The 26,607-nt window shown below is 43.7% G+C and overlaps 2 protein-coding genes across 6 annotated transcripts in view; one reads left to right on the top strand and one right to left on the bottom strand.

Moving 5' to 3' along the window:
• The window catches only part of LOC145508725 (uncharacterized), a 617,339-nt gene that overhangs the window by 190,137 nt on the left and 400,595 nt on the right, over positions 1–26,607 (top strand). The window lies entirely within an intron of this gene.
• The window catches only part of GRIA1 (glutamate ionotropic receptor AMPA type subunit 1), a 337,441-nt gene that overhangs the window by 41,612 nt on the left and 269,222 nt on the right, over positions 1–26,607 (bottom strand). For all 4 annotated transcript variants that reach the window (XM_081495905.1, XM_081495904.1, XM_081495906.1 and 1 more), the window contains one exon: positions 3,668–3,866. In XM_081495905.1, the coding sequence (XP_081352031.1) occupies positions 3,668–3,866 (199 nt within the window). The remainder of the gene's footprint in view (positions 1–3,667; positions 3,867–26,607) is intronic.

The following is a 26,607-nucleotide window of genomic DNA, read 5'->3' as shown; positions in this document are numbered from 1 at the left end:
TTATCTCACAGGTCAGAACAAGTAGTGTGTATTCTGAGACTATCCTGGCTCCAAGGACAATAGTTCTCAAACTCTAGTGGGCACCAGAATCGTGTATGGAGACTGTAAATATGCAGCACCCAGGCTCTAAACCTAGAGATTTTGATTAAGCGGGTCTGGGGTGGGGCCTAGAATCAATCTTTTTCAGAAGCTCCCCATGTAATTCATCTGTATGGCCTGTGTGGCCCTCACTTTAGAAGGAATGTTGTGAGGATTGATACTCCTCTAGGACACATAGTCCGGTCACTCACTGGATATCCAGGCTAGACTGTTAAGAATTGAGAGCCATTCACACTTGGGCACAGGTCTCAAGTTTGTGGGCACTGCCTGGGCATGGGGGACATCTTCCCTTCTGTGGGTCCTTCACAGAATCTAACCTTTCATCTAGCAGGCTCTTGGTCAGGGTCCATAATCCAGGACGACAAATCAGCACTGTCCTGTGTGATGTTATTCCCAAAAAGCATCCCTTCACTGGCAGGTATTAAATAGATGTATTTTAGGGCTACTGATGTCTGGCTTTTGAAAATGCTTTGTAAATGGACAAGTGTTAAACACTTATGTTCGTGTGTGTATGTGTGTGTGTGTATGTATGTGTGCATGTGTGCTTAGCCGTGTCAGAATCTTTGTGACCCCATGGACTTCAGCCCATCAGACTCCTCTGTCTATGGAATTTCCCAGGCAAGAATACTGGAGTGGATTGCCCTTTCCTCCTCCAGAGCATCTTCCCCACCCAGGGATTGAACCCACGTCTCTTGCATTGGTAGGTGGATTCTTTACCGCTGAGCACCTGGGAAACCCTAAAAACATATAAGGGACTATATTTTTAAACTTTTTATTTTGTATTGTAATATAGGCAATTAAATTCTCCAAGCCAGCCTTCAGCAATACGTGAACTGTGAACTTCCAGACATTCAAGCTGGTTTTAGAAAAGGCAGAGGAACCAGAGATCAAATTGCCAACAACCGCTGGATCATCGAAAAAGCAAGAGAGTTCCAGAAAAACATCTATTTCTGCTTTATTGACTATGCCAAAGCCTTTGACTGTGTGGATCATAATAAACTGTGGAAAATTCTGAAAAAGAGATGGGAATACCAGACCACCTGACCTGCCTCTTGAGAAACCTGTATGCAGGTCAGGAAGCACCAGTTAGAACTGGACATGGAACAACAGACTGGTTCCAAATAGGAAAAGGAGTACGTCAAGGCTGTATATTGTCACCCTGCTTATTTAACTTCTACGCAGAGTACATCATGAGAAACGCTGGGCTGGAAGAAACACAAGCTGGAATCAAGATTGCCAGGAGAAATATCAGTAATGTCAGATATGCAGATGACACCACCCTTATGGCAGAAAGTGAAGAAGAACTAAAGAGCCTCTTGATGAAAGTGAGAGAGGGGAGTGAAAAAGCTGGCTTAAAGCTCAACATTCAGAGAACTAAGATCATCGGATCCAGTCCCATCACTTCATGGCAAATAGATGGGGAAACAGTGGAAACAGTGGCTGACTTCATTTTTATGGGCTCCAAAATCACTGCAGATGGTGATTGCAGCCATGAAATTAAAAGATGCTTACTCCTTGGAAGGAAGGTTATGGCCAACCTAGACAGCATATTAAAAAGCAGAGACATTACTTTGTCAACAAAGGTCCATCTAGTCAGGGCTGTGGTTTTTCCAGTAGCCATGCATGGATGTGAGAGTTGGACTATAAGGAAAGCTGAGTGCTGAAGAATCGGTACTTTTGAACTGTGGTGTTGGAGAAGACTCTTGAGAGTCCCTTGGACTGCAAGGAGATCCAACCAGTCCATCCTAAAGGAGATCAGTCCTAGGTGTTCATTGGAAGGACTAATGTTGAAGCTGAAACTCCAATATTTTGGCCACTTGATGCGAAGAGCTGACTCATTTCAAAAGACCCTGATGCTGGGAAAGATTGAGGGCAGGAGGAGAAGGGGATGACAGAGGATAAGATGGTTGGATGGCGTCACTGACTCGATGGATATGAGTTTGGGTGGACTCTGGGAGTTGGTGATGGACAGGGATGCCTGTGTGCTGTGGTTCATGGAGTCGCAAAGAGTTCGACATGACTGAACGACTGAACTGAACTGCATTGATAGGCAATTAACAATGTTGTGATAGTTTCAGGTGGACACGAAAGGGACTCAGCCATATAAAGGGACTATATTTTTTAAAGACAGTTACTACTAGAGTCAGGCAACCTATCTAATCTAGTAATTGATATATAGATTACAGATTTCTTTACACATGTAATATGGCATTATTCCTCATGCAAAATATCAGGATTATTTTCTTGATATCAATAGGTGTTGGCAAAATACTGACATACATTTAGGTTGTTGTTTGAGCCAGCTGATCTCTAAAGATATTTAGGCCCAGGAAAATTCTAGCTCTCAAGTAAAAATGAGTGGAGATAGTTACGGGGAATGTTAGTGAAGCATTGGTAGAAGGAGTTGTAAGATAGTCTTTAATCAAGTAAACTAGGTGATTTGTTTCATAAGTGGGCACCAGTGTGCACACTGGCCTGGGGGTGAAGAGCCCTGGGTTCCAGGCTTCTATCTACTGCTAACTTTCCCCATTTGTTCCATGAGGAATTTGGGCATGGTCACCTTTCAGTTCCTTGCTAATTTGAAACACTTGATTCTTTACATAAAGATTCATCATTCAAGCAACAATGTCCTGGGAAGGGGGATAAAAAAGGAGAAAAAGGAGGGAGGATCTCAAATTAGGAAAAGAAATACCCCTGACCAATCATGGGATCTACAGTATATTGAATATTCTCTTATGGGAAACTGAGAAATAGAAAAAATCAGCTGTGCCCAGATTTTCAGATCACCCTCCAGGCACAGAACCAACAAAACACACAGCAGGGCAATTGCAAGATGCAATTTGACCTGACAAGATGGTCACAGTGGGGAGCGGGGCTGCAGACAGGCAGAGCTGCAGAGTGCTCTGGGCAACAGTATGCGGAAAATTAATATGTCCCCTCCACCTCACCCCGGTGCCCCCAGCACCAAGGCTGCACTCACAGTCGCTGGGTGTGAACTATCAGGAAAATCTCATCTCCAGGAGCACGAAGACAGCGTGAGTGGCAGGGAGGACGGGAAAACAGGCTTGGGGTGTTGGTTCTCGGATCTCTCTATCATCTGCAGCTCCCACGGCCCTTCACACATCTTAATTAACTGTCGATGAAGGACAGAGTGACTCTGGGTTGGGGCTGCCAAGAAGCTCTCGGCTGCCATGGGGACGACAAGCTAGATTTTTCAGAGATTAAAAAAAACACAAAAAACTGTTTCTAATCAGTTACTAACAAGACTGAAGGTGCCTGTGGGAGCAGGAAGGGAATTGTATATCATATACTCTGCAGTCCTCAAAGAACTTGGTACAGACTAGGGTATTGAGGGAGTCTAATTCAGTGGAAGAGCTTTGAAGTTTCCATGATTATAGAAATGGAGGGTGTTTGGGGGATCTGTATAAAGCTGAGAAATGCTCTCAGTGTCCCTGGCTTACACTCAGTTAAGCAGTTGCCTGTAATCTCATGCTCTCTGAGAGGGATATTTTAATGACAGTATTGATTCCCTTCTGTGGGAGTGCCCCTGGACAAGGGATGTCCCTACCCTGAAGAACTCCTTCGTAGATCCTGCTTCTAGGGTCCCGTAAGCGATTTCTGTTTGCTTTGCTAGGTCCTCGGCACTCTCGATGGGAGACACCATCCTCTCCACTGTCAGGAAGGCGGCCAGGTTGGCTGTGTAGGAGGAGATGATGATCAAGGTGAAGAACCACCAGACGCCGCCCACGATGCGGCCAGACAAGGACCTGTAGGCCAAAAGGAAGAGATGTCAGAAGCACAGACATCAATTACAGAAGGCTGTGTGACAGGTGGCGCTAGTGGTAAAAAATCCACCTGCTAATGCAGGAGACATAAGAGATGTGGGTTCAGTCCCTGGGTTGGGAACATCCCTTGGAAGACGGAATGACAACCAACTCCATTCGTCTTGCCTGGAGAATCCCATGGACAGAGGAGCCTGGCGGGCTACAGTCCACAGGGTTGCAAAAAGTCAGATATGACTGAAGTGACTTAGCACACACACACGTGGGAGGGGCCAAGGGCTAGCCGCAGCTCATCAGAAGAGCTGTCAAGCCCTATTGCACCCTTCTCTTCTGTCAGCAGAGTGTGAGAATCCAAATGTCAGAGCCTCCTGTGCATTTTCATTCCATATCGTGGATAAGGACTTGTGGGGTTGCAATTCAGGGGTGAGACAGCTCTGCAGGTACATCTTCACACTCACTGTCACACACGCATGCACATCAAGACACATGCTAACAGAAAGCTATGTCAACACTTGCCCATGAAATCACCAACATGTATAAACATCCTGTTATGTGCAGTTACATATATGCCAAATGCATGAACATACATATATGAATGCAATGCATTTACACACACATTGTACACATTTGATCATGTCCAGAAATGTTTTCAGACTGCCTTTTAGCCAATACCCTCCCGGCTGGCAAAGGCCACCAAAATGATGGATTAGAAGGAAGGGAAGGGAGAACATTTTAGGAAGAAAAGACACCACCAGCGTTCTGTCCAGCCGCTTTGGGAATGTCCCTGTTGGGTGCAGGCACGGTTCTCCCCTTACCATGGTGAAAGACGACTTGATTGAAATAAAAGACAAAGGATAGTCTAATTTGGATCAAAATGGCAAATATGACAATCATACATGAGAAATTCATCCTTGAGATTATTGTCCTATTCTCCTCTCTTATTCCCAAAGCTGTAAAGAGAAACATGACCAGCCAAGAGCTCTACTGTGACTGTTTGGATTTAGCTAGGAGATTTCAAGTCCAGGGCTTCCCAAAGATATTACCAATGATGTTGATGTTATATGGGCTGATTTTATGTGGTGGCCAGACATGGCATCAAGTCAGATTCAATCAGGTAGTGACAACGTTATTCCATTACTCCTTCCATCCTGTTCAGTTTGTTAAGGAAGTGTCATCCCGAAGCCGCTGCACCCATAATCCCTTTATAACATGTACTCTGACAGCCTCAAGCTCGGGGGTGACCATGCTTAACTAGAACCTCATGCTTAACATTGAGAGCAATCACTAGTCCAAACCACTGAGTTTTACTGATAAGGAAACTCAGGAGTCCCAAGTCACACTGACCCAGGAGCAGCACCCAGGCCTGCTGGCTGGCTTGATTGTTGAGACCTTGTCAACCCTCTCTGTATTATTCCCATGTTCCTGTCTGTTCCACTTTGTTTTGGTTCCTGGGAGATTCTTTTTCACTCCAGGCAGACAGTGTTCACCCCAAGAAAACCAACAAATACTTATTGCTTGTTCTATGGATAGCACTGTCCTAGATGCTTCAGAGGAAGAGGGAAATAAAAGGAGACTTGTTCAAAGGAGTGAAAGCATGAGAGTGCAACAAAACTATGTCCTTTGAAGAACAGCTGCAGGAAGAGGGGAGACTGTACAGGAAGAAGAGACTTGGAGAGGTGTGTTCACCAAAGGACTGATGCGAGGCTTGTGCTACATGACCTGATCTAGGCACATTTGGCAGAAGTTACAGGAACCAGATGCTGTCTGAATAGGAGGAAGATATTTTTGATAGAGAGTGTAGTGCAACGGTGGCTATTCTGAGGGTGAAAGAGAGTTTCCCCATTTCTGAAGATGTTCAAGTGATAAATCATTTATAGAGATGTGCTTGGTGCCTACCCATGGTTCCCCAGGGTACTAAGTGCTAGGGACACAAAATAAACCAGATAGAGGAAGGGCCAAGCATCACATGGGACCAACTGCTTTCTCTCACATGCCTATCTCTGACATTGTGTGGTTTGAAATCATTAGTAGGTAGGCCAGGATGCATGGATTCTATTGGACAGTTAGGCAAGATGAGACACATGGAGGCAAATCGTTTTCCTAATGCCCGAGGAGTCATACGCAGTGGTACTCCACATCAAACTAGTCTTCTGATGACTGGTCCAGTGTTCTATTCACCTTCTGTGCTGTGTGTTAAGTCGCTTCAGTTGTGTCAGACTCTTTGTGACCCCATGGACTGTAGCCTGCCAGGCTCCTCTGTCCATGGGTTTCTCCAGGCAAGAAACTGGACTGGGTTGCCATGTTCTCCTCCAAGGGATCTTCATGACCTAGGGATCGAACCTGCATCTCTTATGTCTCCTGCATTGGCAGGCGGATTCTTTACCACTAGCACTGTTCTAGGTGTGCTGCTGCTAAGTCGCTTCAGTTGTGTCCGACTCTGTGCGACCCCATAGACGGCAGCCCACCAGGCTCCCCTGTCCCTGGGATTCTCCAGGCAAGAACACTGGAGTGGGTTGCCATTTCCTTCTGCAATGCATGAAAGTGAAAAGTGAAAGTGAAGTCACTCAGTCATGTCCGACTCTTCGAGACCCCATGGACTGCAGCCTACCAGGCTCCTCTGTCCATGGGATTTTCCAGGTGAGAATACTGGTATTCAGGGTTGTGAGAAGATGCTTTTTTTCCAATTCTGGATGATCACTAGGGCACTTGAACTGGATTTCTTGTTTTCATTCAACTCCCCACCCCCCATCTTCCCACTCCTCTGCCTAATCAGTTCTCCACAAGGCAGCCTGCATGATCTTTTGAAAAACATTGATTACATCCTGTTTCTTTATTGCTTAAAACCCATCAAAGCTCTCTTCTTACACTTGGAATAAAACTCATCTCCTCAGTGGCCCCGTGTGGTCTGGCCCTTGGTTCTCTCACCATTGCCATTACCACATGGATTCTGTAACTCCAGTCACACAGAAATTTGTTTGATCCTTCATACTCAAAAGCCTCTCACCCTTAGCACATGCTGCTCTTTCCCGTGATCAATGCATCAACCCTATTCATCCTTCAGACCTCAGCCTAGTCCTCACTCTTTCAGCATTCAAGCTTATGACTTTCAGATCCCCATGCAACTCACATCACAGTTGACGTCTGATATCTATTTGTATGAGTGACTGTCAGTTGTACCCCTCGACCACATTCTCTGTGAGAGTAAAGGAACTTATAGCTCTTCTGTGCCACGTGGAATCTCTAGCACCCAGTTCATACTTAGCCTCAATAACATGATGCTGGATCATGGACAACACTCACCACTTTTTTTTTTTTTTTTTACTTTGGGACTATTTTGATTGATTGACTGATTGAAGTATAGATGATTTACAACATTATGTAAATTTCTGCTATACAACAGAGTGATTCAATTATGCACATATTCATCCTTTTTTAATATTCTTTCCTATTGTGGTTTATCATAGGATACTGAATATAGTTCTCTATACTATTTAGTAGGACCTTGTTTATCCATCCTATGTATAATAGTTTACATCTGCTAACCCCAATTTCCCCCTCCATCCCTTCCCCAACCCCTTCCCCCTTGGCAGCCACATTCCTGTTCTCTATGTCCTTGATTCTTTTTCTGTTTCATATAGGTTCATTTGTGTCCAATTTTAGATACTACATATAAGTGATATCATATGATATTTATCTTCCTCTGCCTGGCTTACTTCACTCATTATGACAATCTCTAGGTCCATCCATGTTGCTGCAAATAGCATTATTTCGTTATTTTGATGGCTGAGTAGTATTCCATTGCATATATGTACCATTGTCTTTATCTTTACGGATAAAGAAGATGGACATTTAGGTTGTTTCCCTGTCTTGGCTGTTGTGAATGGTGCTGCTATGAACATAGTGTTGCATGCATCTTTTGGATTAAATTTTTGTCTGGATATATGCCCAGGAATGTTCACCTCTTGTAATGTTCCCCAGAACCTTTGGAATCCACACAAAACAGTTTGGCCACCATCATCTCCACAGAATTTTTTCCACTGTTTGCATTTTCCACTGTTGCATCTCCACTGTTTGCATTTGTTGTTGTTGTTGTTGAATAACAAGTCACTACAACTTTAGTAACTCACTGATGATCTCCTAGTTCTGTAGGTCAGAAGTCTGAGTGAGGGTGTCTAGACTCCACTCAGTGTCTCACCAGGCTGAAATCAACATATTGGCTGGGGCTGTGGTTCTCGTTTGGAGATTGGGGTCTTCTTTCATGCTTACTGGCTGTTTGCAGAATTCATCTCCTTGTGGTTGTGGGAATGAGGCCGTCATTTCCTTGCTGGCTATCAATCAGGGGCTGGTCTCAGCTCCTGGAAGCTGCCAGCATCCCTCATCATCTGCCCCCTCCACCTTCAAGCAAGTGAGAGTGTGGCAAATCCCTTAATTCTTCCAGTTTTTCTGACTTCTAGCTCTGGAGAAAATGCTCTGCTTTTAAAGGGCTTATTGGATTGGGTGATGTCCACCTGGATAATCTTAAAGTCAACTGGCTTAGGACTTTAATTACATTTGTCAAGTCTCTTCACAGGAGTACCTAGGTTTGGGTTTGGATCACCAAGAGACAGGAACTTTTTGAACAGCATATACCATACTGATTATTCACTCATTTTACAAGCATTGCTTATATGATAGGTACTGTTGGGCATGGGGCCTGGGGAGATAAAAGTGAATACACCACAGTCTCTTCCTTCCAGGAAGAAAATGAGGAAGTGGTGGGCAAACATAGGCTTTGGAGTCAGATACCTTGATTCTCTGTGGAGTGCTGTGTTTGGAGCACAGAGTCTAGAGCATAGCGATCACTCAGTAAAGCCATTATCACTATGTTATATAAATATCATAAACAGTAATTTTAAATAATTTAAATTTAAATTTTAATAAACAGCTTTATCTTGATCATGTGACAAGTAAGAAAGCAATACTAAGGGAACACAGAAGTGCTTGCTAAGCGGAGGTTGGGAAAAGTTACCAGCGGAGGAGAAACTCATACTGAGTTTTGAAGTATGAGTAGGAGACTGCTAAGGTGGTAGAAGGGAGGGGGGCTGGAGATAAGGAGCTGAGTAGGGTATCACCTTCTCTGTAAACTTCCCTGCCTTTGCCAGCAGAGCACTGTGTAGCCCTTTCTGTATCCCTGTTATACCACAATCTTTCTGCTCTTAAAATTCTACCCATGCTGGGGTGGTGATTTAAGATGTCACTATGATTATTTATGGTATTTACTCTTTAATATTGATGATGATGGGTTGAACTAAAACAGAGCACATAGATAGTGGGAGAAGCAGGCTGACTGGAGAGGTGAAGACATATAAGGATTTGGTGATCCATAGGGGCAGAGACAGTGAGAGAGAGAAATGCTCAATTGCCAGTCCTTGCCCACTGGGTAAATGCATTCTGACATGGCCTGGGGAGCCAGATGCTGCCCGCTAGATGCTGGACTCCTCTGGAAAATGACATTTTTTTCCTTTGGTCAGTGAGACACTAAGCATACCATTAAATGCATAACTTGGTGCTAATGAAAGACAGTAAGGATCTGGCTGGACCATCTTTGGGTTCTGATAGTTAACATTTCCTTTTTGGTCATGGATTCGGATTCACCACAGGCCTTTAAATGTGTATTTCTAATCTCACAGCTTAGATTTGTCTTTCTAGATGAGGTAGTGGGCAATTTTTTTTTTTTTCTGTAAAAGGCCAGGTAGTAAATATTTCAGGCTTTGAAGACCTTATAGTCTCTGCTGTATTCCTCATCCCTGTTGGTGTAGTGTGAAAACAGCCACAGAAAATGTGCACACACGTGCACATGGCTGGATTCCATTACAACTTCCATCACAAAAACAGTGGGCTGGATGTAGCCTGTGGCCTGTAGTTCGGTGACTTCTGCCCTCAGTCTTACTCTGAATCACAGAGATCTTTGATTGAAGTGAATATACTATTTTGACTTTTTTTTTTAAATTATCTATCCAGTTATTAGGCTTCCCAGGTGGTGCAGTGGTAAAGAATCTGCCTGCCACACGAGAGACTCAGGTTTCGATCCCTGGGTCTGGAAGTTCCCCTGGAGTAGGAAATGGCAACCTCCTGGCAGGCACAGGAGCCTGGCAGGCTACAGTCCATACGGTCACAAAGCATTGGACCTGACTGAGTGACTGAGCATGCATCCAGTTATCAGTACCACTCACCAACACCTAGATAAAGTATTACAGTGATCCATTTGCCAGTTACTTTTGTGCTATCCTCATGGAGAAGGGTGAAGGCGTTGTTTAAGAGAATAGGCTCAGGGGCCAGACAAGACAGGATAGTCCTGCCTTGTTAACTTATTGATTGTATGACATTGGGCAAGTCATTAAATATCTTTCTGCTTGTTTCCTCATAAAATGGATTGCAGGTACTCATCTTAAAGGTATTCTTAGTAATGAGAAAGAAAAAAGTACCAGTGAAGCCTGTAGCTCAGGGCCTGGAATGTAGAGAGTGTTTCAGGATGGAGGTGTACAGACGGTGTTTGGAGCAATGTCCTGGTTGCAGATGGGGCAGCAGGTGCTGTGGCCAGGGGCCTTTAGGAAAGCAGATACAAGGGGCCAGTGTAGGGAGTGGAATGGCGTTAAACAGGAATCAGCTTCTGATCTCATCAATCTCCCCCCCGCCCAGGACATCTGTCACAAGGAGTTAGATATGGACATTCTTCTTTATTTCAAAAGCTTTGTCCAAGAGGAAGGAGACAGAAGGGACACCTCCTGTGTGCCTTCATTTGGCTGAGCTCAAGAGGTCACTGAGCTCCAGCTATTTCCCTTGGTCATCTGCTTCAAATGGCTATTTTTAAAAAGTAATGGAAACAGGAGCATGAAGGCAAGGACTTGGATGGCCCTCTTCTAGATTACTGAGAGATAAAGGTCCATCTTGACTAATTATTCGGCTGAGCTATGTTCAGAGAGAGGCTCACTTGATATCGGGCCTTGAGGTTCCCAGACTGGGGTAAATAACTGGCCAACTGCAACAATTCCACTGATGAGTCCCCTTCATCCAAGACACTATGCCCGAGTGGCGAAGCATCCCATTTTCACCAGCTGCAGATCACTCAGCACTTCCCTGGTAGAGTGGAAGTGAGTCACGTTAATTGCCCAGCTGCTGGCCACTGTGTTCCAGCCCCAGAGGAGGGGGCGGGTCTGGGCTCCTGTGCTCAGTCCCAGGGTGAGAAACTGGGGGTTGAACAACAAGCTCCAACAAGAGCCCAGTACTCTTCCTGTAGAATTTGCCGAGCTGTGTTTCAAAGAGGAACGGTCTTATGTTCCTCTTATTTTACATTGAGATAAGCTTTAGGAGTGTAGCGTGGCCATAATTCACAAAAGAATGCATGTAGATCAATCTGTCCGTTTTTTAATATTTAGTGATTCTTTGGGTCACTCTCTAAGTTTCAGTCCCTATAAATGAAAATGGAGATCCTGAATTTCATCTCATGAATTGTGAGAATTTGATGAGCAAGTCAAGTTTTGCATCTAGCACAGATTCGGCAGGATTCAAGATGTTGACTTGATGTGTTGATGATGATGACGTGATGATGGTGCTTGTGGTGGTGATGATGGGGTGGTGATGATGATGATTTCTTCTGGAAACATTCTGCTTAGCTTCTAGGCTCCATGCTTTCTTTGGTCTCTGTGTACTTTGCAGTTTGGTCCTGCTTAGTCTCCTTTGCTGGCTCTTCCTTTTTTGCTTAATCTTAGGTTTCTGTTGTGTCCAGAGCTCAGGCTTCAGCCCTCTTCCTATCCCTGTCTGTCATCTTACCACAGATGATCTCCTCCAAGCCCATAACTTTCATATGTGGATGCTAACAGCCCCTAAATATCAATCTCCTGTCCTTCTGAACATGAAGTACTTATTCTTCTCCATCTTCCTAATCTCAGGAAATAACACCATTGTGCCCGCTGCTATTTAAACCAAACACCAGGTAGACAGTTCTGACTTGTCTCTTTCCCTCACCTCCAGTCCATCAAACCCACTCACCCTCCACAGTCCCTGGTAACATTCTAGATACTATTGAATATATACTAGCACCACATTTCCTTGTTCCTTCTCTTGTTCTTGAACAACCTACGCCCACACAATAGCCAGAGGGACCTTTTAAAACTGTAAATAGGATCATGTTGTTCCCCACCCCACTTAAATCTGTCACACTTAGAAAATAAAATCCAAATGCCTTGATCAGGTCAACTTCATCTGGCCCTCCTCTAATCTCATCTCGTACCATCTTTCCTGCCATGGCTCTTCCCCAGCCTCATTGGCTTTGTTCTGTTCCTCAGTTCAGTTCAGTTCAGTCGCTCAGTCGTGTCCGACTCTCTGCGACCCCATGAATTGCAGCACGCCAGGCCTCCCTGTCCATCACCAACTCCCGGAGTCCACCCAAACCCATGTTCATCGAGTCGGTGATGCCATCCAACCATCTCATCCTCTGTCGTCCCCTTCTCCTCCCGCCCCCAATCCTACCCAGCATTAGGGTCTTTTCCAATGAGTCAACCCTTCGCAAGAGGTGGCCAAAGTATTGGAGCTTCAGCTTCAACATCAAACCTTCCAATGAACACCCAGGATTGATCTCTTTTAGGATGGATTGATTGGATCTCCTTGCAGTCCAAGGGACTCTCAAGAGTCTTCTCCAACACCACAGTTCAAAAGCATCAATTCTGCGGCGCTCAGCTTTCTTCACCGTCCAACTCTCACATCCATACATGACCACTGGAAAAACCATAGCCTTGACTAGACGGACTTTTGTTGGCAAAGTAATGTCTCTGCTTTTAAACATGCTATCTAGGTTGGCCATAACCTTCCTTCCAAGGAGTAAGCGTCTTTTAATTTCATGGCTGCCGTCACTATCAGCAGTGATTCTGGAGCCCAAAAAAGTAAAGTCTGACACTGTTTCCACTGTTTCCCCATCTATTTCCCATGGAGTGATGGGACCAGATGCCATGATCTTAGTTTTCTGAACGTTGAGCTTTAAGCCAACTTTTTCACTCTCCTCCTTCACCTTCATCAAGAGGCTCTTTAGTTCTTCTTCACTTTCTGCCATAAGGGTGGTGTCATCCGCATATCTGAGGTTATTGATATTTCTCCCGGCAATCTTGATTCCAGCTTGTGTTTCTTCCAGCCCAGCGTTTCTCATGATGTACTCTGCATAGAAGTTAAATAAGCAGGGTGACAATATACAGCCTTGACGTACTCCTTTTCCTATTTGGAACCAGTCTGTTGTTCCATGTCCAGTTCTAACTGTTGCTTCCTGACCTGCATACAGGTTTCTCAAGAGACAGGTCAGATGGTCTGGTATTCCCATCTCTTTCAGAATTTTCCACAGTTTATTGTGATCCACACAGTCAAAGGCTTTGGCATAGTCAATAAAGCAGAAATAGATGTTTTTCTGGAACTCTCTTGCTTTTTCGATGATCCAGCGGATATTGGCAATTTGATCTCTGGTTCCTCTGCCTTTTCTAAAACCAGCTTGAACATCTGGAAGTTCACGGTTCACATATTGCTGAAGCCTGGCTTGGAGAATTTTGAGCATTACTTTGCTAGCATGTGAGATGAGTGCAATTGTGCGGTAGTTTGAGCATTCTTTGGCATTGCCTTTCTTTGGGATTGGAACGAAAACTGACCTTTTCCAGTCCTGTGGCCACTGCTGAGTTTTCCAAATTTGCTGGCATATCGAGTGCAGCACTTTCACAGCATCACCTTTGAGGATTTGAAATAGCTCAACTGGAATTCCATCACCTCCACTAGCTTTGTTCGTAGTGATGCTTTCTAAGGCCCACTTGACTTCACATTCTGTTCCTAGAACACACCAAAGTCTTTCCCACATTAAGACATATGCAGTTGTCCCCCCACCTGGAACTTACTTCCCTGAAATTGTCCCAAAGCCCAGGTTTCTGCTCAGACATCAGCTCCTCACATACGCCCCTCCAAGTACTCTCTCTGCCATCCATCTCTCTCATTTTACCTTGTTTTTTATCTTTATAACATTTATCAAAGTCTAATGTGTTCTTTTGTTTATTCATTATTATCTGTCTCCTTCCACTAAAATGGAAGTTCAAAGAGGGCAGGGGGCTTTGTCATTCACTGCTGTATCCCTGGAACCTAGCAGGGTGCCTGGCACATAGTAGGTGCTCATTGAACATATGCTGAATAAATGAAGGATGTCACAGTGTTTATTGAGCACTGACTACATACCAAGCCTGATGAGGAATACTTAAGAAGTTTCTTCTTAAGAAAAATCAATTTAATGGAATGAACGGACACACATGAAGCAATTGTGATACCTGGACTGGAGAGAACAGCACGGGGTGGGGAACAACACGATCCTATTTTCACTGATTAAATGCTGTGAAAGTACAGAGGTGAGGAAAGCCATGCCCAACTGGGAAAATCTGGAGAGGTGGTCTGAAAGAGGAGCTGTTTACTGGGGATACACAGGGCAGGCAGGCTTTGGGCATTCTGAAATAGAAAGAAAGGTATTTTCTGGAGCAGGAACAGCTTGTGCTATGGTGTGGACATGGGGCAAGAACATGCCTAAAGCATATTAACCACCCAGCAGCAGCAGCCACTGTTCTCTGAGCACCTACTGTGAACTGGTTAGTGCATAGAATACTTGACATTCATTCTTCTAATGCCCATCACTCTCTTCAGGCCACATAAGCATATCCCATCCCCCTTTTGATAAATGAGGAAACTGAGGGTCAGAGAGATGAAATAATTAAGCCCACAAAGCAAGTGATGGAGCTTATGTGTGAACCTGGGTCCATTGAATTCCAATGGTATGATTTCATTGTGTGGGAAAGTGGGTCCAGCTTGAGCCAGGGATACCACCTCTCTCAAGGTTGCCCTTCTCGGGTCCCCAGTACCACTTATCCATAGTTTCCAGACACAAAGGAATGGGGGCATCACCCTTGTGTTAGAAATGGAACTTCCTCCAACATACACTTTCGGGGGTAAGTTCTTAGAAGAAACCGCTCTCTTTTTATAGCTGGCTGCCTGCTGGACAGCCCATAATACTCAAACATATGTTTCTCCTGTACTCTCCTGAGAGCCCCTACCCTTTGTTTATCCACCAGCTGATTTTAGAAGTGAAATGAGTGCTGGGAGACTGGGTCTCTGCTTTGGTGGGTCAGGTGGGGGTCTGAATTGTCATCTGTGGCCCAGCATATCTGGCATTCGAAGTCCTTAGAGTAGGCAACAGATTTAAATGTGGGATGTTGTGGGCTTTTTAAAAATAGACCCCAACCCATTAGCAAATGGGAGAGAAAATCACAGTGCGTGCGTCTCCTTTAATTAATGTTTGTTTTGCTCCCGTACAAGGCATGTATTACAAGAAGCTGTTTTACTTAAAATAACCAATTGAAAATCCTCCATTTGTCTCAGGTATTTTTTCACCCTACCCAGTTCCCTGCAGACTCAGACCTTCTCGCCCACATATCCCCAACCGAGCTGGCGGGGCGGCCCTGGAGGCTGGAAACAGCCTTCTTTCCTCCCCCACAACTCTCCCTATCATTTCATCAAGGGAACACTCAGTTCTTAGACATTGCAGACAGTTACGCCATAGGAATTCAGAAGCTGTACAGATCTCCTGTTGCATCCCTGCCATTTATTAATGGTGATTTGAGGCAAGTTATTGCATATTCCTGAGCCTCAGTTTCATCTCTCTGTGAAATGGGGATAATAACAGAACCAACCTAAAAGCGTTGTTGTGAGGATGAGCTGTAATGTGCTTCACTGGCCACCTGGACCTGAGGAGGTACCTGGTTCAAACAGATACTACTGTTCTGAAATGAAAGATGCCCTGGCAGGAGATTTTCAGTTGCTGTTAAGTGAAAAAAAGCAGGTTATAAAACACTCTACTGTATGGCCAATTGCAAAATCAACTTTGGCAGATAAGTGTTCAGGAGTATGTAACCTAAGAAATTACTAAGTCAGCTGGGAGGCTAGATTATGGGCTCTTTTTTTCCCCCTACCTTCTTTCTTCTATTTTTCTGACTTTCTGAATGAGTACCTATAGGATTTATAATATGTAGAAAAACCTAGAATGTAGCAGTTAAATTAAGGACTGTGGCATCATCCAACCTGTACTCAAATCTCAGCTTCCTCTCTTACTGTGTGACCTTGGGACAGTGACTTAGTTTCAGCTCACTCATCTGTAAAATGGAGATAATAGCAACACCTCCTCATGTCAGCACTGAATACTGTTGTTATTCTTTCCAGTAATTTGGTGGGTGGCAGGGGGTCAGGAAGAGGGACAGAAGGGACTGATGTAGTAGGGAGCTGAGGAAAAGTCTCTCTGGGCGGGTGACATTTAAGTTGAAAGCTGAGGGTTGAGAATGATCCAGTTGGGTGAAGAATCTGAAGGAACAGCATTCTAGACAGAGGAGATGGGAAGAGCAAAGTTCAGGAACAGGAAAGGGCTTCATGTGTTCAAGGTAACTGGCAGCATAGGATGAGTCTGGAGAGTAAGGAAAGGACTAGATTGAACAGAGCATCTGAAGCCAGGGCATGGACTCTGTATGTAATGATTAACAGTCCAGCTGTTAATGTCACCTCCTCCAAGAAGTCTGCCTGGCTGCTGCTTCCTCTCCTCACTTCTCATTTCTTTGAACTCTTCTGTTTTTCTTGCCAGTACCTTCCTTCATTCTGCTCTTTTGCACTGTTAGCACTATGCTAAATTATTAAATAATTTAAGGGGTTTTAGACTTCTTCATAATTCTCTAGAACTCAGAACAGCCTCAATATTTGTTGAGTGAATTTGCATGAGGAATTCTATGAGGTCATAAACTGATTTCAAAAATCTTAGGAGCACTCATTTTTGAGAAACATGCATCTCATATATATCCATAATTCTTACATAGTCATAAAATCATGTTTCCTTAGACTTGTGCTCTGCAAAGTGGTTGTCATAGAGCAAATTGTTGCCTAAAGTTAAAATAATAAAACTGTGTTTCTTTAAAAATATTACAAAAGACTGATCACAAATTTAGACTGAACTGTAAGGTAATACGTGGATATTATATTGAACTACTAAGTTTGTGGTAATTTGTTACCCAGCAATGGAAAATTGAAGTGGCTGGAAATCACTGTGCCGTGTTCCTTTAAGCCATCCGCCTCTTGAGGGTGGCTCCAGTAAATCCCTACCCCAGTATCCTATTCTCGCTGGGTCCTCTACTTTCCCTTTATGTTCTCTGTTGGAAGCCTGTGGTTAAGAGGAAAGGCTCCAGTGTCAGCCTGCTTGGGATCAAAAGCCATTCTGTCAAGAACTAGGTGATGACCTTGGACAACTTTCCTAACCGCACGGAGCCTCAGTTCCTCACCTGCCAAGCGGGATGCAGTCAGCAGAAAATCAGCCGCCCAGAGACACTGGGCCCCAGTCCCTTGGTCCTGTGAATGTGTTGCCTTAGATGGCAAAATAGACTTCCAATAGAGTTCAAGTTGGAGGTGGAGATTTAGTTGCTAAGTCGTGTCCGACTCTGCAACCCCATGGACTGTAGCCTGCCAAGCTCTTCTGTCTATGGGATTCTCCAGGCAAGAACACTGGAGTGGGTTGCCGTTTCCTTCTCCAGGGGATCTTCCTGACCCAGGAATTGAACCCAGGTCTCCTGCATTGCAGGCAGATTTTTTACTAACTGAGCTACAAGGGAAGCCCCAGAGTTAAGGTTAGGAACCTTAAAGCAGGCTGATCATCCAGGTGGACTCAGTGTAATCACATTGGTCCTTCAAAGAGGAAGAGAATTGGTCAAATAAATGAGACAGAAGAATAGCTAGGAGAGTTTTTAAGAGTATAAGGTGTCCAACTCTTTGCGACCCCATGGACTGTAGCTCATCAGGCTCCATTGTCCATGGGATTCTCCAGGCAAGAATACTGAAGTGTGTAGCCATTCCCTTCTCCAGGAGATCTTCCCCACCCAGGAATCAACTCTGGGTCTCCTGCATTGCAGGCAGATTCTTTACTGTCTGACACAACCAGGGAAGCCCTAACAAATACAAGAAACTTGATCCTTCATTTCTGGCTTTGAAGATAGGGAAAAAGGGCCATAAGCCATGGAATAAGGAAGCTGGGAAGAGCCCTTAGCTGAAAGTCAGCAAGGAAACAAGGACCTGAGCCCTACAACCATAGAAATTAAAAAAATTTCCAACAGCCTCAGTGAGTGAGGAAATGGATTTTGCCTTAGAGCCCTCTGAAAGGAACAGAGGCCAGCTGCCACCCTTATTTTAGCTCAGTGACACTTGTACTGGACTTTTGACCTACATAACTGTAAGATGACAAATGTGTGTTATTTTAAGCTGCTAAGTTTTGTTGTGGCAGCAATAGAAAACAAATGCAGCAATGTTGTGAAGAATAAATACATGTACATCATACAGGATAGAGACAGGCACATAAGAAGTGCCTAATCTGTGCTATTTTTTTTCTCGCTATTATTTTTATTAGTCATTCACCGCTTGGCCACACTCATCTTCCCTATCTATTCTGAGCCCTCTCATTTGTGCATACCTCTTATCTTCTTCTTACTTCTCTGTGCATGTCCCTAGATACCCTTTCCAACTTTAAAATCCATCTCAGATGACATATTCTCCAGGAGATTTTCTCAAACCCATTTAGTTAGGTGCAGTAGCTTTCAATGCAGCACATTTTGGGGCCACTTTGCTAGCTATTATATTTATTTAAGCCCTAGGTTGTATGAAGGATTTCCTCTCATTACTAAATTCTGTATGCTATGATATGTTTCACTGTGATCACAAAACGATTCCCCAAATCTTTTCTTGAAACAACCAAATAGATTTCTTTTTTTTAAAAAAAAGTTCTTTTGTCATGGTAAGAACACTCAGGATGAGATTTATCTTCCTAACACATTTGCAAACATACAATACAGTAAACTACAGGCACACTGTTCTGCAGCTGATCTCTAGAACTTACTAGTCTTGCTTACCTGAAACTATGCCTGTTGATTAGCAAGTTCCCCTCTTCCTCTCTGCTACAGTCTCTGGCAGCTACTACTGCACTGTTTGATTCTATGTACTGAGTTATTTTAGACTCCTCATATAATTGGAGTTATGCAACATTTACCCTTACGTGACTAGCTTATTTCACTTAGCCTAATATCTTCAAGTGAAAGTGAAAGTGAGGTCACTCAGTCGTGTCTGACTCTTTGCGGCCCCATGGACTGTAGCCTACCATGCTCCTCTGTCCATGGGATTTTCCAGGCAAGAGTACTAGAGTGGGTTGCCATGTCCTTCTCCAGAGGATCTTCCCAACCCAGGGATCGAACCCAGGGATCGAACCCAGGTCTCCCGCATTGTAGGCAGACGCTTTACCATCTGAGCCACCAGGGAATATCTTCAAGGTTCATCTCTATTGTCCCAAATGGCCAAATTTCCTTTTTAGGCTGAATAATATTCCAGTATGTGTATATAATGCATTTTCTGTATTCATTCATCCACTGATGGAAATTTAGACTGTTCTATATCTTGACTCAGTGATTGCTCACATATTTTCTAACCAACAGGATTGGAACTAGGACCCGACTGCCCTTCCATCCTTCTTTCTTTCCTGCTGCAATTCTAGTAAATGCTGTGATGTGCCCGACTCTGGGGATGTGGCGGAGAACAAGTGCTCCTCCCTCCTTGCACTCATGTTTGTCCAGGCACTGTGCCTGCCTCTCTGCACTCTCTCTGCCTCATGTGCAAGCTGTTTTTAGAGTGATCTTCCTCCACTCCTGCACAACTAGATCACAAGCAACTGAAAGGCACGGGTGGGATCTTAAACTTTGATTCCTTCGCAATCTCTAATGTATTAGGCATCCAACAAATGTTTCTTGGATTAAATACAAAGTTGAAAACAAAATTCACTTTAGATGCCAAACATTTGTTCTCTGCTTATATCCCCCGACATGTGTTCCCCAAACTGGTGTATTAATAGGGATTTGCAAGTGCTTTTCTAGTTTATTATAGAGAATGTTAGCTGTCTATCTGCATGTATTTGAAAAAGAGATTAACAGGATCATCAACAATACATTTCATAAAACTCTGAAAACTGCCAAAGTAGTTTCTTAGTCTCTCTTTTCTTCTAAGAGACTCCACTTCTTCCAGTGATTTACACTAAATTCACAGTTCTAATTAGCAATCATGAAAATGTAAGTTTTTAAAGCTATCACTGATAATAGGGCTGATAAAATTCTTTTCCAGGGATGTGATAGAACTTCTTCCCATAAGGAATATCTTGTGTCTCACTGGTTGAATTTAGGTGAGAAAGGGAAGCCTGTGGGAAGGAAGACGAAGTTGGGAAAAGATTAACAGGAGAACGTGTGTCTTAGGTATTAATACCTGCTGGGCCTCTGGGGGCTGATCACGTGCTGTTTACTGCATATGTGCTCTTGACCCAATGGGAATTTCAGGGAAGAACCTGTATTATTTTATGTCTCACCGTTCTGGGTCCTGACATAACCTAGAAGCTGAGCCCTGGCCCAGACTGGGAGCCCAGTTTGTCCTCAGTCCGTAGGGATTTAAGGAGTCAATGTTGAATCGGATTTGATGCTATCACTCTTGCCATTTATTCAACAGATACTTATCAGGTTCCTTCTGTGTGCCGGGCCTTGTGCAGACAATACTTCCTTCCCAGACTTACCGGGGGAGGACCTGAAGCTGAGACCTAAAGAATTGGTTCACTAGGGAAAGCCGTGTTGCATGGAAGGTTGTTAAGAGCACAATCACAAGCATCAAAGATGTGAGAGTGAAAGAGATAATGGCTCATCTCCCCCACCACTGCCCACCCCACTCCTCCGGTGAGGAGTGTCAGAGGGATGCAGTAGGAGTTGTGGCGGGGAAGGAGCAGAGCAATGGGGAAATGAGACTGAGGAGGAGGCCCTGCCAGTCCTGGGGGACTGGAGAAGGTCTGTGGCAGAAAGGCAATGAGGGTGGAGGGCGGGTGGTGATGTAAGCCGAGTCACATAATTTGGCAAAATCACTCTACCGTGTAGAGTGAAGAATGGATTGGGGATCATGTGGCAACAAGAATGGAGGCATGGGGATGAAAAAGTAATATTTCTGGAGCCCAGATGGGAGGAGGTGAGTCCCTAGACTAAGTAATAGCGGCAAGGGTGGAGAAAAAGTGAACAGACTTAAGTAGATTTAGAAGGTCGAATTTCTATTTGAAGATTGATTGGGTATAGAGGGTGGAGAAAGGGGCACACTCATTTTTGAGGGCTCCATTTTTGAGCACCTATTTAGTGCCAGACATTCTATAAGATACGTGTATTTATTTTTCATCACATGTTACGAAGGAAGATTTAGCTCCATTATGTACACGGTAAACTGAAACTTGGCAAGGTTAGGGGTCCTCCCATCAACACACAGAGAATCTGAGTCCAAAGTTTACCCTTAAGCCCTAGGCGATCCTGTCTCCCTACTCTTACTTCCTAGGATTCTGGTTGGAGCATCTCAGAAGAGGGTGGAGACATTTTCTCAGAAAGGGTGGGCAGGTTCTTTCCTGCACTTGCTGCTATAGATGTATACCACCCTGGACAATGACATCTACATCCTTGCATTTCCCTAGCTATAGAAATGTCTGCTGTTTCCTCTTCCTCATCCTGGTTGGATGGGTGTCAGCCTGAGTCCCAGTTAATGTTAGTCTCTTCAATGTTTCCAGCTATTTGTGACCCCATGGAGTGTAGCCCACCAGGTTCCTCTGTCCATGGGATTCTTCAGGCAAGAGTACTGGACTGGGTTGCCATTTCCTTCTCCAGGGAATCTTCCCCACCCAAGGACTGAACCCAGGTCTCCTGCACTGCAGGCAGATTCTTCACTGTCTGAGCCACCAGGGAAGCCTGAGGCACTATTCCTGGGATTTTGGAACTGGCCCTAAGCAACTGGCCCCATCTCTCAGCCCTTGTACCCTGGTGGGGATGGGGACCTCTGTACTTTCCTTTAAGCTTCTTAACAGTTAACATTGAAATTAGTATTGAAAATCTTCCTGGGAGAAAGAAATGGGGTAGGACCCATGGGGGATAAAAATGCCTGAGCTAAAGAAGTGGGGAGAGATACTTAATATATTAGAACTGTTGGCTGGGGAGCAGCCGTGTGAGCAATGGATGAGGTCCCAATGCATTTCCAGCTTGTTTCCTCATCTGTACATAAAACACAAGAGAGAGGATAATGCTTGCCTACCTCGTGGTTGTTGTACAGATCAAATACAATAGCAGATGATAGTACTTTGAAATCAAAACACTCCTTGCAAATGAGAGGACAGAAAGTTTTGATATTGCAAGTTAGAATCAGATACACAAGTGCTGGAAGGTACCTCGGGGATCATCAAGGTTGTCCTGATTATTTTACAGGTGAGGAAAATCAGGCTGAGGCTCAGAGAGATTAAATGACTTTTCCCAATGTCACCCTCAAAATTAATGTTGAAACTTGGTTTAGAAGGCAAATCCCCTACCTCAGGCTGAGAGCTCTTTCTACTGTATTGCTTTGGAAGAATAACACAGTAACTGACCCAGTGGGCTTTGCAGTCAGGCTGGGGTTTAACCTCCAGCTTTGCCACTTATTAATTGTGTGATCTTGGCCAATTTATGTAATCTTTTGAGCCTCACTTTTTTATCTGTTAAAATGGAATAGTTATAATTACTAACTTGTAGCTTTATTATAAAGATTAAGGGACATAGTGCTTTCAGAAACTGGTTAAAAGTGGTAGTGATTATTATTATAATTAAATTCTTATTTTGTATATTTGCCATATGTCATACTCCCCAGTTGGAGACTGACCTACTCTAAACTTCAGAGTTTTCTGACTGAACCCAATACACCCCTGACCTTAATTCATTTGCTTGTATATTTTACTGATAGAATCAGATAAAGGCAAAGAGAAGACCATTTTCTAATGATCTTCAGTACTTGCTCAAGCCTACTCCAAAAGCCTACTCCTAAGATTATCTATCTCAGTTCAAAGCCTCATCAAGGGGCTATGTGTGTACCTTGTTCTAGCTTAGCTGAATATTTTATGCAAATAACTGAGGAATGGTGGGGGTAGAAGAGGTAATTTGATTGATGTAGGATTAGAGGGTCCATCCTGTTTTCTCAGGGAAATCCTGTATTCAGAGATGTGAAGAGACTGGAAAATGAAGAGAACACAGAAGGTGTGCTCGGATCTTACTCTAGGGAAATGTGTGTGTCTGCTAAGTTGCTTCAGTTGTGTCCGACTCTTTATGACCTCATGGACTGTAGCCCGCCAGGTTCATGGGATTCTGTCCACGGTATTCTCCATGCAAGAATACTGGAGTGGGTTGCCATGCTCTCCTCCAGGTGATCTTCTCAACCAGGGATCGAACCTGTGTCTCTTAAATCTCCTGCATTGGCAGGTAGGTTCTTTACCACTAGCACTACCTAGGAAACCCAGGGAATTGTAGTTTACCCCATTAAAGGTAATCAGGATGAGACTGTCAAAATTAAAGCACCAGAGAAAAAAGAAGCTTCTTGGAATCCAGGGAGATGTCATTAAAATGAGTTCTAGGTTCAGCCACCCCCAAACCCCAGAGGTCATACAAAAGGCTAGAGGCTGAGCCAGTGTCCCTGATACATAGGAATCATAAATCACTGTCATATGGGTTTAATTACATCTTGACAATATGCAAAAGGCTCTTGCCTCCGCCCAGGTTCTCTGTCCAACTTCAGTCTATATAAGTTTTTTAAAATTAATTTTTATTGGAGTATAGTCACTTTACAATGTTGTGTTAGTTTCTACTGTACAGCAAAATGAACCAACTATATGTATACAAATATCCCATTTTTTAAAAAAATTTCCTTCCCATTTAGGTCACTACAGAGCATTGAGTAGAGTTCCTTGTGCTATACAAAGTGAAGTAAGTCAGAAAGAGAAAAACAAATACCATATATTAATGGATGTATGGAATCTAGAAAAATAGTATCAATGATATTATTTGCCAAGCAGAAATAGAGATATAGATGTAGAAATCAAACATATGGACACCAAGGGGGAAGGGGGGGTGAGATGAATTGGGAGATTGGAATTGACATTTGTACACTATTGATACTATGGATAAAATAGAATTGGTTTCCCAGGTGGCACAGTGGTAAAGAATCCTCCTGCCAATGCAGGAGACTCAAGAGATGTGAGTTCAATCTCTGGGTCAGGAAGATCCGCTGGGGAAGGGAATGGCTACCCACTCCAGTATTCTTGCCTGGAGAATTCCATGGTCTGAGGAGCCTGGAAGGTTACTAGTCCATGGGGTTGCAAAGAGTTGGATATAAACTGACTACACACACAGAGACAGACCTTGTGTTAAGTGTTCTTATCACAAAAACTTTTAAAAAGACCCAAGTTCCTGACTGTAGCTTATAAGTCATGTGCTGTTCTTCCTACCTGAAACACTTTGCCTGACTCTTGAGTAATATCTACTCATTCTTCAGTCCTAGCTTAAATGTCGCTTCCTTGAGGAAGCCTTCCACGGCCTATCCCTTAATCTGGGTTGAGGTTGCTGCTCTTTTCTCCCATAACATCCTGCTCTTCCTCTGCCATAGTGCATATCATGCTGCATTGCAGTTATCTGGTTACTAGACTGTGAACTCCTTGAGGACAGGACCATGCCTTACTTCATGTTATATCTATCCTCTGTGCATAGCATAGGATCTGGAACAATGCATTCAAGTAACAATACAGTGGACCGATTGGGGTACCAGATGTGCTTTTCCTGCACTATAGATGGGAAAGTTATATCCACCCTGGTCAAGACCTTGGAAGCAGATACAACTATGAAGAAAGAAATTACAATGTCTTAACAATTTTCTTTTTTAAAATTCGGTAGTTACACAATTACTGTGGTTAAATACCAAGAACAACCTCTGCTGTTAGAGAAATCCTTGGTGAGAGAAACCCCTCATTCAACAAATAGTCTCTGAGTGTGTGCTTTCAGCCAGGCACTGGGCTGGATGCCAGACATCTGCTGGTGGATAGGAAGTTACATACACAGGAATTATGGAGCTTACATTCCAGCATGGGTGATGGTCGTTTAGTGTATAATAATGAAATAAGTTACTTAATTGGTACTGTGAACACCAGAGAAAGTGGGGCAGGGAAGGGAAACATGAAGATAGAATTGCAAAGCAGAAGTCCTGTGCTAACAAGACAATACATTGTGCATTCAGGAACCCAAGGGAGTCTGGTGTGGCTGGAGCACAGAGTGGGGTGGAGAGAGAAGCGCCCTGAGTTGAGGCTATAGAGACAGGCAGGAGCCAGGGCAGATTGAACCCTTTATCTTCTCCATGCCCTCTACAATCCCGGAAATTATCTCCAGTGGCTTCACTTTTAGGCTACAAGCATCATATTTATTCCTTCTTGAACTGTGAGCTTGGCCAGCTCCTTACTTGGGCCAACTTTTCCTTCCCCACTACTGACATCTTATTCATTCTTCAGTGCCAAGCTCAGGCCCTTCCTCCACCACAAAGAACAAGAACTCAAAATGCAACCACCAATATGGAGCCCAAAATGGCACAGATAAGATCAGAAATTGTAAACAGTTCAGCTTAAATGGGACGAAAGATGCTTCTCTATGGAGAGCAGGTCAGACTATGGCAGATCTTGGTATTTCTAAGTAACTTATAAGGGAGACAATATCGTGGACAGTTAATACACACTTTGAAGCTAGTCAGACCTGATTCAAGTTTGGGGTCCCTACTTCATTAACTGTGTGACCTAGAGAAAGTTCCCTCACCTCTTTGTATCTTGGTTGTTTGTTTCTAATGCAGAGGTAATTATACCTTCCTCATAGGTACAGAGTTCTTACAGATTAACAATGTTATTAAGGATGTAAATAGATAATGCATGCAAAGCACTTATCGGAGTGTCATGTGCAATAAGTGTTAGACAAATGTTATCATTATTACTGTTGTCGTCATCATCCTTTACTTCAGCATTCATCCTTAGCTAAACTGTAAGCTTATTAAATGAGATAACATGTAAATTCTAGAACAATGTACGTCTCATGATAAATAATCACTAACTACAAGTTCTCCCTTTTCTCCCAATCTTTTTTATGAATGAGGACCAGCTCTCAATTTTTCTGTAGGTACCTAGTCAGCCTTCAATAAACATTTGTTGAATATTGAATGGGCTTCCCTTGTGGTTCAGCTGATAAAGAATCTGCCTGCAATGTGGGAGACCTGGGTTCGATCCCCGGGTCAGGATGATCCCCTGGAAAAGGAAATGGCAACCCACTCCAGTACTCTTGCCTGGAGAATTCCATGGACAGAGGAGCGGGACAGGCTGCAGTCCATGGAATGCTGAATAACTATTGTTCTCCCCTGTAACTATCTAGCACTGTGTTATGTACATCATGGAGGATTATTGATATTCATTACTAGAGAATCTTTGCATATTTATTTTTCAAAATTAGGATATGACTAGGAAGAAAATCTGGGACCAAAATCATATAAAATATAAGAAAGATCTTACTGCTTGGAGAAAAGACTTAAATGGCCACTGTTTGTCTTCTCTTCTTTAACTATTAAGAAAATACCAACAGGATTACAGGGAAATGTATCTGATTTAACTCCAATAGCCTCCTGGGGAGGGTGACCCAAGGAAGTCTAATAACCAAGTGCTGTTTTAATGTGAGGGAAACTGAGGCAGTCAGGGGATTACCACATATTTTAAGTATTTCATTTGCTAAGG

This window comes from Giraffa tippelskirchi, chromosome 6, assembly GCF_054371585.1.
Source record: "Giraffa tippelskirchi isolate mGirTip1 chromosome 6, T2T-mGirTip1v1.2.pri, whole genome shotgun sequence".
NCBI lineage: Eukaryota > Metazoa > Chordata > Mammalia > Artiodactyla > Giraffidae > Giraffa > Giraffa tippelskirchi.
Note: the sequence above shows the minus strand (reverse complement) of the source record. Positions and strands in the feature narration are given on the sequence as shown.